Source organism: Pocillopora verrucosa, chromosome 5 (genome assembly GCF_036669915.1).
Source record: "Pocillopora verrucosa isolate sample1 chromosome 5, ASM3666991v2, whole genome shotgun sequence".
In the NCBI taxonomy this organism is placed as follows: Eukaryota; Metazoa; Cnidaria; class Anthozoa; order Scleractinia; family Pocilloporidae; genus Pocillopora; species Pocillopora verrucosa.
Window position 1 is genome coordinate 26,215,139 of NC_089316.1, and position 13,994 is coordinate 26,229,132.

General features: G+C 37.0%; 2 protein-coding genes across 3 annotated transcripts; both read right to left on the reverse strand.

Moving 5' to 3' along the window:
* Positions 1–696: 696 nt before the first annotated feature.
* Positions 697–6,636, reverse strand: LOC131785589 (uncharacterized). Of its 2 annotated transcripts, XM_066167092.1 has the most exons (7): positions 6,538–6,636; positions 6,021–6,089; positions 4,682–5,020; positions 4,146–4,214; positions 3,796–3,864; positions 2,926–2,994; positions 697–1,867 (listed from the first exon to the last, which is right to left on the reverse strand). In XM_066167092.1, the coding sequence occupies exons 1-7, from the start codon at positions 6,596–6,598 to the stop codon at positions 1,725–1,727; spliced, it is 819 nt and encodes a 272-aa protein (XP_066023189.1). In that variant the 5' UTR covers positions 6,599–6,636; the 3' UTR covers positions 697–1,724. The 2 variants fall into 2 exon arrangements, with proteins under 2 accessions (XP_066023189.1, XP_058958491.2); XM_059102508.2 differs by lacking the exon at positions 2,926–2,994.
* Positions 6,637–10,103: 3,467 nt separating this feature from the next.
* Positions 10,104–13,779, reverse strand: LOC131785566 (DNA-binding transcriptional regulator BolA). Its single transcript, XM_059102477.2, has 7 exons — positions 13,689–13,779; positions 13,142–13,212; positions 12,696–12,749; positions 12,348–12,399; positions 11,418–11,482; positions 10,833–10,901; positions 10,104–10,262 (listed from the first exon to the last, which is right to left on the reverse strand). The coding sequence occupies exons 1-7, from the start codon at positions 13,696–13,698 to the stop codon at positions 10,182–10,184; spliced, it is 402 nt and encodes a 133-aa protein (XP_058958460.2). The 5' UTR covers positions 13,699–13,779; the 3' UTR covers positions 10,104–10,181.
* Positions 13,780–13,994: the final 215 nt, after the last annotated feature.

The window sequence follows — 13,994 nt, forward strand, 5'->3', positions numbered from 1 at the left end:
GCGCGACGGAATTCGCCTAAAATCAGGGACGACTTGTAGTTTACCTATTGGATAATCTCTCCCTCACCAACACCAGTTTAAAGGCCCATCTAAAACCTTATAGCGGAGCTCGCGTAGCCCCATAATTATACAAAACAGTAGTAACCCATCACGCCGAAAAAATTTGGATGTACGACCGTACAAGGTGCTACTTTTAACATGCGTGGTCAACTGTACCGCGGGCACGCCAACGCCACGGCTTTGTCCAGTAGTCCAGTGGTCAGTGCACTGGGCTCCGAGTCGGACGACCTGGGTTGTAGTCCTGGCCGGGGCAAGGCGTTGTACCCTTGAGACGTGCGGGAAAAAAAATGCGAGCTCCGCTTTTAGGCTTGGCTAAATCTATATATTACAATTATGTAAGCCATAGACTTTCAACTGAAAGATTTCCTTTCACAGACCAGCCTTAGGGAAAAAGTTAAAACCAGTGACAACCGTATAAAAATGTTACTTCACTTTAATCACTAGTAAAAGAGACGCTACTGACAAATCGTTCCCTCGCACTTAGTGATACACTCATCTTTAAAACTTATACACTACTCTACAGCTGAGGGTTGACGCCGGTGTCACAGCGGATTTGGACTCCCCGCGGATTTGGACCCCCCGGTCCAAATCCGCTAGCGGATTTGGACCCCCCTTCGCGGATTTGGACCCCCCCCAACTAAACATTCCTTTTCGTAACTTGTTCCAACTGCGAGCTTTTAGGCGATGTCCGTTAAAATTTCAACACAAGATTGCGTACTATAATTGACGAAGAAAAGGGCAGATATCGTTTCATTTCTGACACATTTATTTAAGTTGGTAGAATAGCCTACGCATGAATTAAATGACAACAAACTATTGGATTCGAACTATTGAAACTCATACCAAATCCTTTCTTATTCTGTTGCAATACAATTCTGAAGAACAAGTATGAAACTAGTACTACTCTTACTTTACTTCGTAAAGTACGTCATAATAGTGAAAACTATTTACTCAGTTTTGTTAAAGGGGTCCAAATCCGCGGAGGGGAGTCCATATCCGCTAGCGGATTTGGACCGGGGGGTCCAATTCTAGGGGGGTCCAAATCCGCTGGGACACCGGCACAATGTAGGCCATCTAGTTAATTGTGCGGTTTCTCTATCGCTATTTTTCTCTTTTCTTAAATGTAAATTACAAAATGACAGCAATCAATGCTAATAAATACGCCAAAAAAAAAAAAAGAAACACTTAATTTAAGAACCTCTTAGAGCGAATTTTCCATGGAATGTCGTAAAAACAACAAGTCAAGTTCTCACTCTGAGAAATCAAAACACAGGATAATATAACAAAAGGGTTTGTTAGAACTCATAGAGGCTTTTAAAATTAAAATTTTAAAACTATTTTTTGATCATCTAACTTTTTAGGAAAGCGGTGGTATTGACACTCCATTCATTGCTCTAAGCTCTATGCTGGAGAATTGTTTGCATATCTTGCAAGTCTTACTTGCATAATTAATTTTTTATTTATTTTAAATTAGTTACTTCTTTACCTAATAAAGTATTAGCCTTGGGTTACATATTAGAGAAACATTTTCCTATAAATATTCCATTCTCTATTAAAGCCTTTTATTTCGTGAAGGTTGGCCAGTGCTCTGAAGACCTTAAGATGTCTTGAGTTAAAAATTTCAAAATTTCGGTCAAAATACATTAGCAGGTACAAAATATGACTCAGTGATTGGCTAACTCCACTTCATCAGCAAACCTTGCATCACCTTTGCAATACCAACATATAATTCCTCCAATCAGCAATAAAGCTGCTGCAACAGCCGCAAAGGTAACACCAAGAGTAGCCTTAATTTTGCTGCCTGGTCCTAAGAGTAAGACAAGATATGAACACCTTAGTTACACCTTCATGGGACTGCCATCCAAATGTTGACATTTAAGAGGTGTTTGTGCGGTACTGTATAATTATGTGATGTTTACATTACAATGTACGTTCACAAATTAAAGGTCGACTGCAGCTAAATAGCTAAATGCACTTTACACTTGAGAATGATTCTCCTTCAGACTTGAAATTATTGTAAATTGAACTATGCTAATTAAATGAGGGGGGCAAAAAATAAACATTAACCCTTTCACTCCCAAGATCTAATTAGTAATTCTCCTTACTATCTGCCATACAATTCTTATGATGTTAGTTCAGAGAATTTGGTATTGGATCAACAAATAATCCCATAATTTATATCCTTCTCTATTCTCATCACCTGCCTGCTTGATATTGTATTGATATTGTAAGGAGAAATTCTCTCTTGGTCACTTGTGGGAGTGAAAGGGTTAACTACCTGACTTGATTCTCATAGGTTTAACCCTTTAACTTCCAAAAGTGATCAACTTCTAACTTCTCCTTGTAATATTCATACATGATCCAGCAAACAGGTAATGAGAATATTCAAACATATCAAATAAAAGTTGTTGTCTTGATCTAACAACAAATTCTTGTAACTCATTTAAAAGGAAATATGTAGTAGCCAGAGGGGAGAATTGACAATTAGATCTTGGGAGTTAGTGGTTTAAACAGGGTTTTTTTAACAGTGAAAAAATTCTAAATGCTCTGAAGACCTCAACATGCCTTAATTGGGTTCAAAATAATTTAATAAAAATCAAAATAATTTAATATTTTATCCCTTTAACTCCCAGAAGTGATTTACATAAAACTTCTCCCTACAATATCCATACATTATTCAGTAAACAAGTAATGAGAATATTCACACTTATCAGGTAGAAGATGTTATCGTGATCTAGCACCAAGTTCTCATAACTAATTTACAAGGAAATGTGTAGCAGCTACAGGAGAGAATTAACAACCAGTAAAAGGGTTAATTCAATTTTACTCGAACTAACAAACATCAATTTTTCATTGAAACTCTACCTTTGATTTGTGGGTTGTCGGACATGCCTTGACCACCAGGAGACTCAGTGTTGACTACAGATGGCGTAACTGCCCCAAAAAAGAAAGAAATTGAAACAGTCATGAAAAAAGTCAAACATTTTTGGGGTTTCAAATCAAGTTTGTAACTTGAATATGAAAGCCATCTTCACAGTAATGAACACTACTTGAGGAGTAGTGAAAATAAGGCCTGAAAAAATATTCAGACCCATACGGGATTTGAACCTATGACCCTTGTGATACCGGTGCAGCGATCTACCGCCCAAGCTAACAAGTGGCCAAGTGGGAGCTGGTCATTATATCAGTACTAAATAAACCCGTGAAATGGTGAATAAACAACTAGGAATATATAAAAGTCACATATTTGAACCGTGGATAAAGATATGAATTAATATGAAAGCAATCTTTGCAGTAATGAACACTACTTAAACAGTAGTAAAAAATAAGGCCTGAAAAAAATTTAAGGCCTAGACAAGATTTGAACCCATGACCCCTGCAATACCAGTCGATTCTTATAGGTTTACACAGGGTTTTAACAGTGAAAAAATTCCAAATGCTCTGAAGACCTCAACATGCCTTGAGTTCAAAATAATTTTATACTTTAACCCTTTAATTCCCAGAAGTGATTAACGTAAAACTTCTCCCTACAATATCCATACATTCTTCAGTAAACAGGTAATGAGAATATTCACACTTATCAGGTAGAGGCTGTTATCTTGATCTAGCACCAAGTTCTCATAACTAATTTACAAGGAAATGTGTAGCAGCTACAGGAGAGAATTAACAACCAGTAAAAGGATTCATTCAATTTTACTCGAACTAACAAACATCAATTTTTCATTGAAACTCTACCTTTGATTTGTGGGTTGTCGGACATGCCTTGACCACCAGGAGACTCAGTGTTGACTACAGATGGCGTAACTGCCCCAAAAAAGAAAGAAATTGAAACAGTCATGAAAAAAGTCTAACATTTTTGGGGTTTCAAATCAAGTTTGAAACTTGAATATGAAAGCCATGACCCCTGCGATACCAGTCAATTCTTACAGGTTTAAACAGGGTTTTCACAGCAAAAAAATTCCAAATGCTCTGAAGACATCAACATGCCTTGAGTTCAAAATAATTTCATCAAAATCAAAATAATTTAATATTTTAATTCAATTTTACTCAAACTAACAAACATCAATTTTTCATTGAAACCCTACCTTCGATTTGTGGGTTGTCAGACATGTTTTGACCACCAGGAGACTCAGTGTTGACTGCAGATGGTATAACTGCCCCAAAAAAAAAAATTGAAACAGTCATGGAAAATGTCTAACATTTTTGGGGTTTCAAATCAAGTTTGCAACTTGAATATGAAAGCCATCTTCACGGTAATGAACACTACTTAAGCAGTAGTGAAAATAAAGGATGAAAAAAATGTTCAGGCCTCTACTGGATTTGAACCCACGACCCTTGAGATGCCAGTGCAATGCTCTACCAACTGAGCTAACAAACCAAGTGGGAGCTGGTCATTATGTTGGTACCAAATAAACCCATGAAGGGGTGAATAAACGACTGTGAATATATGAAAGTCATATATTTGAACTGCGGATAAAGATATAAATATGTAAACGATCTTCTTGAGCAGTAGTGAAAATAAGACCTGAAAAAATTCAGACCTCTAAAAATTTGAACCCACGACCCCTGCAGATAAAGAAGTGGATATGTAAGCAACCACAGTACATTTTCAGTCACCTACCTCTTATAATTTTGATGTCCAGACGATTACAGGGCGATGGGCCCGTCAACACATATTTCAGAGTGAAGTTCCAGTTTTCATGCCTGGAAGGATCTCTTATCTTTAGTATGATAGATGATGTGTTGCTGGAGAATTCTAATCTCTTGTTGCAGAATTCCTTCAGACTTGGATCGTTTATAAATTCACTGCAAGTTATGTTTAAGGATCCTTTATGCAAGTATGCTATGATCCCTGAGTTTAGGACAAGGCGATAGCCACGAAGCTCTTCACCACTAGAGGATTTATTCCAGATAATTTGGACTGGTTTCCCCTCTTTGACATCAAAGTATTCTTTTGAAACTAAAGAAGATAAAAAATATATATGTATTTTTAAAAACATAATTTCACCAATCCTTTTTAAATAATTTACATTCCTGATAAATTAATTAGTTAGAATATAGTATCCTCTCAATATACCTAACCACTGGTCAGGAATAATTTCAAAATGCAGTATTTTAGAGTGATAAATACTATCAACCTTTCACTAAGTTCACAATTATACTAACTCTCAACCTCACCAGCCATAAAAAAAATAAAAAGAGATCATGCAAACAATTTTTTAGTGGCAAGTAAATCAACCATTTGCCAAAGTATTTGTCCACGTACTCATATTGAGTCCTTTCAAGAAACCACAAAGTGTCTACATCAGAGCTCCAAGTTTCATGTATTAAGTGTGAAATTAAAACACTCAAGCAAATTCAATCTTACACTCTCAAACTGAAGGCTTTTATTTATCACTCATTAAAACAGTTGATTTTGAGATAGAAAACTATCACTTTTGTCACCAGTGAGTTCCCATATAATTAATTAATTCTCTAATTGTAATTTTCTTCTTGTTCCCTTTGTACTTGCTTTGAACACTTTCCAAAAGTGGAAATTCTCAATCAGAATAACAGAATGTAAATCTTAGCTTCTTCATTTTCATGCTAATTTTTGGCCGAGCATGCCCCACACCCCACCCCCCCACCCTACACCCCACCCCTTTCCACCTTTCAGTATGTACTGCCCATGGTATCACACTCTTTGACAGAAAATCAACTTGAGTTAGAGCTCTGTCACATACAAGTACTGCTCACACCTAAGTCTAATTAACACCAATTGACTTGAGAGGTAAAAAAAATACAGTTAGAAGGTGTAAACACAATAGTTCTTTCAGATAGCATTCTTTTCAAATGCAAGTGCCCAGGATTGTGGATCATCTTAAACCTTCAACCAACATAATGTACCAACTTTAAAAACAATATTAATTAAACAAACTGTTTTAAGTTGATGTTGGCATCCTAATATAATCTAAGCTCACCACATCGATGTGTCTCGTGTTGGCCTGCTCCTGTTTTGGTTTTGTTCGTATTGCTTGTATTGCCTCCCGCTGAAAAGGGTAAAAGATCACCACCTTGATGCTAACATTTTGATTAGGATACATTTTTACAATACGACCCCCCTTTCGATCTTGTCGTGAAAGTGAGAAAATAGCCCGGCAAGGCATGAATCTAACGAAAATACAGTGATTACACTTAGTAATTGAACGGTAAGATTGCTGACCCAACAGTAAACCCTGTTCGGTTTCTTGTGAGGGTAAAATTTCCGCACAGCCTCATCCTACATTATGCATTCAGTTCTTGGATAAAGAAAACAATCCCAAAAAAATACATTGCTACTGGGAAAACAGATTTGTTTTACAATAGTCTGGGGCTGTGCGGAAATTTTATCGGAAAATAATACGCAGCAGTCAGCCAACAAACGACATACGCACCACTAAGATCTTAAGTCCTCCTCATTGAGAGAAATTTAGACACAAATTATGTAAGTTTACTTACCCTGGAGCACCATTAACGATAAAATAACGTATAAGGTGAGATAACGAGCCATAGTAAACATGAAATTGGCAAAATAACTGGGAATATACCGTAATAGAATCCTTTCAACACAGTTCGTCGCGAAAGTGGCCAATGAGAATCAAAAGATCACCCATGTGATCTTCAACCACGTGGTTGTCCTCGTACTTTGACGTCATTTCATGGCAGCGTAGTATTCAGGCAGGCTATGAACCTTTCGCTGTGGTAGATTGAGAACTTCATCTCTCAGTCTTCTCATGAAAAAAGTAAAAAAAAACAAACAAACAAATGAAAACTGATGAGTTATTCGCTGGTTGATAAAGGTCGTCCAAGATAAAACGGAAAAAAGTAAAATCCAGTCGCCAAGGATTATGAAATAATCAAGACCAGACTTCCGTAGAAAAACCACTCACCTACTATTAAACATGCGCCTGAAAAAGAGACGATTCTTGCCAATGAACTTATGGGAGGAAAGTATAGGCAAAAATTAAAGAAATGGAAATTTACCTGAGCTTCCGACTTCTGCAGAGTCTGAGCCGTCCTAGGCCAGATTTAAATGAATCAATTGAGCAGTTTCTCACAATTGCGAGTCACCTTCGGGAAAGTGCTGGAATACTTGATCAAACCCAATCGTGTACCCCAGTGAAAGGGTGTGGACAGGGAAGTTAGAACTCCCGCTATGGGGGCCGAGTTTTCACAAATAAAACTCACTCGATCGATTAATCACTAAAATGAACGATGGCCAGTCTTGCTTTTTCCTTGCTCTCTCCCAAATCCATGCGTAGAAAAATAATGACTGTTTATCCACAGAGAGGCTGATAAAAATCGCTTAGCGCTCTCAAAGGGTAGGGGCGATTTCACTGTCACTCGTAAGTACGTCATGTGTGGGGAATCATATTATGGACTAGGCAGTGTGCGCACTCCGATTGCGTTGCATTGTGGAAGCTTAATTTTCAATATGGCGGTGAAAGCACAAGAAATTGCCAGATTTTGACTGAATATTCCGTGAAAGTTAGGCCATTCCCTTTTCCTTTTACCATAGGTAAATGTAATTTGAATTATTCTTAATGTGTAAAAGTATTTTTGTACGTATTGTCGTGTATTTTATGGTTCTCAAGGAAAAACGTAATCACGGTCTTTTAGTATGTAATTTGAGCCCGATTTTCGAGAAGGTCAAATTGGATGTACGTCGTAGTTTGGAGCCTTTCAAAGATTTAGATGGCCGCTTTGATCCTTCTTTAACAGCTTTGACCAAACGCTCTCAAACGTCCTCCAACAGTACTTGTATTTCTCGCATTTTAAGTGCTAGTGTTTGAGACCGATTATGGCCGAGGAAAAGCATATTGTTGCGTTACACAGCGTTACTATTGTATACTCAATTGTGTTGTAAATCTATTTGGTAAAATTTCCGCACAACCCCTCACTCCATTATGCATTATTGGATAGAGAAATCAGTGACAAAAACAATACATTGCCATTGGGAAAATAGATTTGTTTTACAATAGTAAGGGGCTATGCGGAAATTTTATTTATTTTCCTAAGTAAAAGGAAATTAACTAATGGCGAGTGATGTATGGTAAATCTACCAGTTGAATTAGAGTAACAAAAGGAGTCACTTGACCAATGAATAACTCGACAATGCACACGGCAACACGCCTTGTAAAGCCAGAAAGCAAAAGACAGTCGATCATTTAAAGGTGTTGATAGGCCTGTACAACTCCTACCATTCGCTTGTACTTTTAAATCTTCTGACCTGAAAGCGTAACTGTTATGAAGATGTCTTTTAATGACTTTCATTTGCGATGTGATAATAGGAGTTAGTTTTAAGGTGTCATTTCCCCTTCTGAATGTTCTTGAGGTTTGGGAAAGCTGGATGAGATTGTGTTACAAAAGGTAATATTTTCATGTGTGTGCCCTATTTTTTTTTAATTTCAAGTATGCTGTCTCTTCCGTAGAAAATAACTGCAGAGATAGGTTTCTCAAAACCTTATCCTATTATCCTTAGAAACTCTATGTTTTTCATTAAACATTGAGCATGATGAATTTGGTCTTAGGAGGCTTAAGGCTTCTTTTGCGAATCTTGTATTTATGCCTTTAAGTGTATGACACAAAAAATAGTTTGTGTATTAGAAGGTTGCTGTCTCTTTAATGTGTTTGCATTTTAAGGGTCAATTCCCCATTTTTATATTATTCACACAGCCATCGGCTGTGAGGGTAACTGCTGCCAAATAAAAGATTCTTGGGCAAGGCTGCGGTTTCAATTCTTTCTGAATCTCTTCAGTTGCCTCCAAACAACCAATTTGTCTTGGAGGAATAACAGGAATCACATAGGCTAGCAAACACTTTTTAACTTTCAAAGGAACAGCAATAGTGAATACCCATTACATTCCATATTTATTCACGCTATCTCGCTGTCACCAGAGATGTTCACTTGATGGCGTTAAACTTCCTGCCATCTGCTTTCGGACAATTTTTCCCTGAATTGAAAATATTTGCAATAGCTGTGAAAAAGAGATATTTTGATGTTTCTAGGATCATTCAAAAGTTGAGTAAGGACAGTAAGATCAGAGTTCATTTTCACTGTTTGCTGTTCAGCAGCCGTCGTCATGCTTAATGTTTCCATTTGTGACTCTCCTTTTACAAAAACTCGTGTCATCTTTTTTAACACCAGTTGAAAGACCTCCATGGGCACAGCAGGGAAACTTAAAGGCACCTCCAGATTAAAACCTTGAAGATGACCAGGGTAACGTATAAGCAGCATCGATCAACTAAACCTCTGTTACAAAAGAACTTCATATCTATGGTCTCATTTAGGTCAGATCCTTTGAATCTCAGACGATTTCATCTTATTTCAGGTTCTGCCTTATCTGGTTACAATGGTTCCTCTGATTTTGGGCAGTTCGGTTCAATCTCAGTCAATCTCTTTTCATTTCAGTTCCATCTACTTTCGGACTGTTCTGTCTGACTTCAGATGGTTTTGTCCAATTTTCATGTTTCTGTTTCTGATTTCAAAGGGGTTTCCTCAGGTACTGGTTGAATTAATTACACCAACTGCAAACAGTTGCATCTACTTTCTGTAAGGACAGCTTGAGTAATTAAGTTGTGACTGGCCTAATTAAAAGCTATAGAAAAACTTGTTCAACTTTTATGCTCGAAACATTTGTGTAGTCACCCCTTAAAAACAGCAGTGTTTCAGTTTGATTCCTCCTTGTGATTTCAAATGGTTCAAGCCCACTTCAGACAGTCTACTCTGATCTTGGATAGTTCCATCCAGTTGTAGATGGTTCAATTTCAGATTACAGACCTTTCCGTCCGACTTCGGACAATTCCGTCAAATTTTGAATGGTTCCACTTGATGTCTGATACCAGAAAGTAGAAGCAATTGGGTTTTGACCAAACAGAACTCTAATTTACAATAATTATAATAATCATAATTTTACTCAGACAATCAAATAAAGCTTGTTGTTAGTTTTTTAGACAAAACATTTTTTGGTATTAATAAAATGCAAGTTTAAATTCATAGAAAATTAATTCTTGACTTAACAACACAATATAAAAATTCCATTTATTTTTTATTTACAGACTCAAACTAAATGGCTAAAACTTCCATCAATAGAGTGTTCTTTTCATCTTTTGCTGCCCCCCATACAAGGGGGTGACTTGGGTACTGTCTTTGTGCTACTTTCCCACTGTTCTGGAGTTTTGGCCTTAAAAAAAACAACAATATAAACAATTATCTTGATAATCAAATAAGAACAACTTATTACAAGAAGGTGTAATGCACTGTTTCTCTTGATGATCTGTCTACAGTTCTCCTTTTTTCCCCACTGGTCTAAAGAGGAAGTCCACAAAGAAAGCACACAATAAGGAACCTATTTTATCTCTTCTAGTGCCCCACCCACCCCACCCCCTTGCATTTGTGTGTTACTTTACCTTCTCAAAGGGGGGGAGGGAAGGGGTTCTGATCCTGCTTTGCACAAACAAATTTTAAAGCATTTATGTATCACATAGAGAAAAAGAAAACTTCAATCTCTCTTCTTGTTTACAAGATTTCAAGGAAATCTTGAGGTTTTCACAAAATGAAGAAAAAATTCATGGGTCACATATATTTGAAGAGGCAAATCACACCTTATGCTAATGCATAAATTCATGAATCATGCTCGCCTTTCATAGTATCTTAGTTATTTTGTAATTAAAGATGACTTGCTTTGTATTTATATTGTCAGGAAAAATTACATATAAATTGCTTCCAGAAATTTAGGAGTTAAATTGATTACCTGTATAGACAAAGCATGGACCCCAGTGGCCAACTCTTCCTTTAGGACTTCATTGACCAATCTGTGTCTCTGTTAACCCAAAGATACAAGTGTAAATTCTCCAAACAATCCTTCATATATTTCTAACTTTAGTTCTAAGAATTAATGCATCAATCAATTCAAGCTTCAACATTCCTCTCCCCACCCTCACCCACACCACCCCCCCCCCATAACCCTCCTGACATTTGAACTCTTTAAAGATTGGCTTGAATGAATACTGTGGGGAGAATTTACATGTTAATGACTTCTGGGAGTTAAAGGGTTAATCAGTGCACTAACCAAGCTTTAAAACCTTGACCTTGTCGGCCTTTTCTTCTGAACCATTTGCTCATGAAAGTGGTCTATTTACCTTAACCTTTTCAGTCCTGCAAGTGACTAATGAGTAATTTCTCCTAACAATATCAATACAACATCAACCAAAGACAAAATGAGAAGATAAAAATTTATCAGCTGGGACACATTATTTCATTTAAAACCAAATTCTCACAGCTACAATCATAGAAAATGCATAGAAGACGGATAGGAGAACTACAACAGATTTCCTACCTGAATTAACGGTTTGTCATTAAAATTTGAAGATACCACCACAACCTTAAAATGGGTTTCTGAACCTGAGAAATTCCCAAAAACACCATTTACATTAGCTCCTTCACAACTTTCGTGATATGATTATGTCACCTAATTTTCATGTTGTGTGCCTACATGACGTACTCAGCACATTAAAAGTTGGAGAGTAACAGTCAGATCTCCATCACTGGATATATAAAACAACCTTGCCTTAAAACTCAAAACAAGTTAAAAAATTCTGAAAAATGATAAATTAATTTGCATTGGCATTAGATCACTCAGTGTGATTGGTAATCAAGGGGTTAACCCTTTAACTGCTAAGAGTGACCAGCATCTAATTTCTCCTAACAATATCAGCCCTAAATCACATATTAAGGTCATGAGAATAAAGGAAATGGTCACCAGAGAAGGAACCTTTTGATTGGTAAATAAATTCTCCTTGTCAGCACCTTAGGAAATGTATAAAGAACAGTGTGGAGAAGATGCATACTGATGTTAGGGTATAAAAGAGATAATGAACAGCTGGGACATACTTTGCCCAACAGGTTATCTTTATGTTATTACTCTGACACAATTTCGAAATCATGACTTGTAAGGTTTTAACCCTTTAACTACCAAGATTGTATAGTTAATTCTCATCTCTGGCTGCATTCTTTGTAAGTTAGTTACAAGAATTTGGTGTTTAATCAAGGTAACAACTGCTACCTAATAAGTTAAGGTTTCTCGTCACCTGTTTGCTGAATAATGTATAGATGTTGCTGGGAGAAGTTACATGCCAATCACCTCTGGGAGTCAAGGGTTAAATTCATCCATATAAATTGTATGAGCTTCCAAGAATATTTGTACTGCTATATTTAACGACTAAAAGAAGGGTACAAGCTTACTGTCAACAATGAAAGTAAAGCTTACCTTTTGGAACATTATGCATGTAACTTTCATTCATTACATCTAAATAGACAGGCTGTAACAAAAAAACATTGTTACACATTGCTGATTTTGCATTCATAAACATACTCAGAAGTTAACTGTTTGACTCCTATTAGTGACTGGAATCTAATTTCTTCCTACAATATCACTCCTGAATCAAACATTGAAGTTACGAGAATAAAAGAAATGATCAGCTACTAAAGAAGCTCTTGATTGTTAAGCAAATTCTCCATTTCAGCACCTTAAGAAATGTATAGTGAACAGTATGGAGAATATGCATACTGATATTAGGGTGTAAAAAGGTTAATAAAACCAACCACCTTTAAGTACCTTGAATTCCTTTGTTAGCTTTTCGGTAATTGATTGCTGGACTGACATCATGGCCTGATTGGAAAAATATGAAATAACACAAAAGAGAATTTGTATAATCCAATAAAAAAACCTGCAAATTAGCCAATAAAGCTGGTGATGTCATTTATGATAAATATACTAGTTTTGGCAGGAATTAAGAGTTTATGAGACACTCTGGAAAGAAGTGGCCACAATATTGTTGTGAGAACAAAACCAAACTTCATACCAGCCTCACATAAACTCACCATTCATTTCAAAGGAGCTACCTTGCAAAAGAAAAAAAAAACCGACATAACTCCATTGTGGGGGGGAGTTACTGCACTCCATCTCCCTACCCACCCCATCTAAGTCTTTCCATGTTTAGCTATGAGGAACCAATCCATTTTATGAGAATAATTGCTTAAGTTAGTAAAAGTTGTATATACCTGAGATGCAGTTGATAACAGATTTTTATTTCTTGGGTGTACAGTGGCTCGAAATATCCTAGCCAGATTACCTGAAAATGGAAAGCAGATGTTATTTTTTGGGGAGCTGCTGACTTCATGAAGATCTCAGTTACTGCACCACCACCCCAACCCCCCACTCACCTAAACGAAGACCCCCCCTCCCCCCCCCCCCCCCCACACACACACACACTCTGACTTTCCCTTTGTTGATTGTTCTGTGTTGATACTACACCACAGGGCGGTTTTTAGTCCGCTCTAGATCATCTCATTATTAAGCGTTTAGACTTGAAATCCAACCATAGCTTGCACTGAAAATCTTCAAGGAGAAGGGGTCCTTCTTCTTCAAATATTAGTGAAATTGACGGAAAAGTGATGCTAAAATAGCCAAGAATTAAATTGTAGAATTATTAAACGATGCCCACAGCTGTTTATTTCAACCATCTAGGACTGAAAATCCGTAAAAAGAAAGTCCAAATCGATCTCAGATTTAACGTAGCAGAGACCATCTGTAGTTCAAGATGAGTACCTCTGATCATGGATAAATGCTTTGTCGAAACACTTTGAAAATGGTTTCTACCCCAGCACAGAACGATCGACGATAGAATGTTTAGATCGTGTCGCCTTGCAGAAAACTGGCAAAGCACTATGGGTGTTACATAAATAACACAGGCAGCCCAGTATAACCTTAGAGACTTAATGTTGCCAAGTGCACTAGTAAGGGAAAAGGTAGTTTTTTCACAAAGAAGAGAGACACATTCAAACGATTTAAGTATTAATAGTAACTACGGTCGTAAAAATTTTCCAATTCGTCTGAATTACAATTCTAGCGCAC

Coding starts and splice junctions, on each gene's coding strand:
- LOC131785589 (XM_066167092.1), bottom strand. CDS start 6,598: ATGTTTACTATGGCTCGTTATCTCACCTTATACGTTATTTTATCGTTA. Junction 6,090..6,537: donor ATCGTTAATGGTGCTCCAGG/GTAAGTAAACTT, acceptor TACCCTTTTCAG/CGGGAGGCAATACAAGCAAT. Junction 5,021..6,020: donor ACACGAGACACATCGATGTG/GTGAGCTTAGAT, acceptor TATCTTCTTTAG/TTTCAAAAGAATACTTTGAT.
- LOC131785566 (XM_059102477.2), bottom strand. Junction 12,400..12,695: donor AGCTAACAAAGGAATTCAAG/GTACTTAAAGGT, acceptor TTTTTGTTACAG/CCTGTCTATTTAGATGTAAT. Junction 10,902..11,417: donor ATGACAAACCGTTAATTCAG/GTAGGAAATCTG, acceptor TTGGGTTAACAG/AGACACAGATTGGTCAATGA.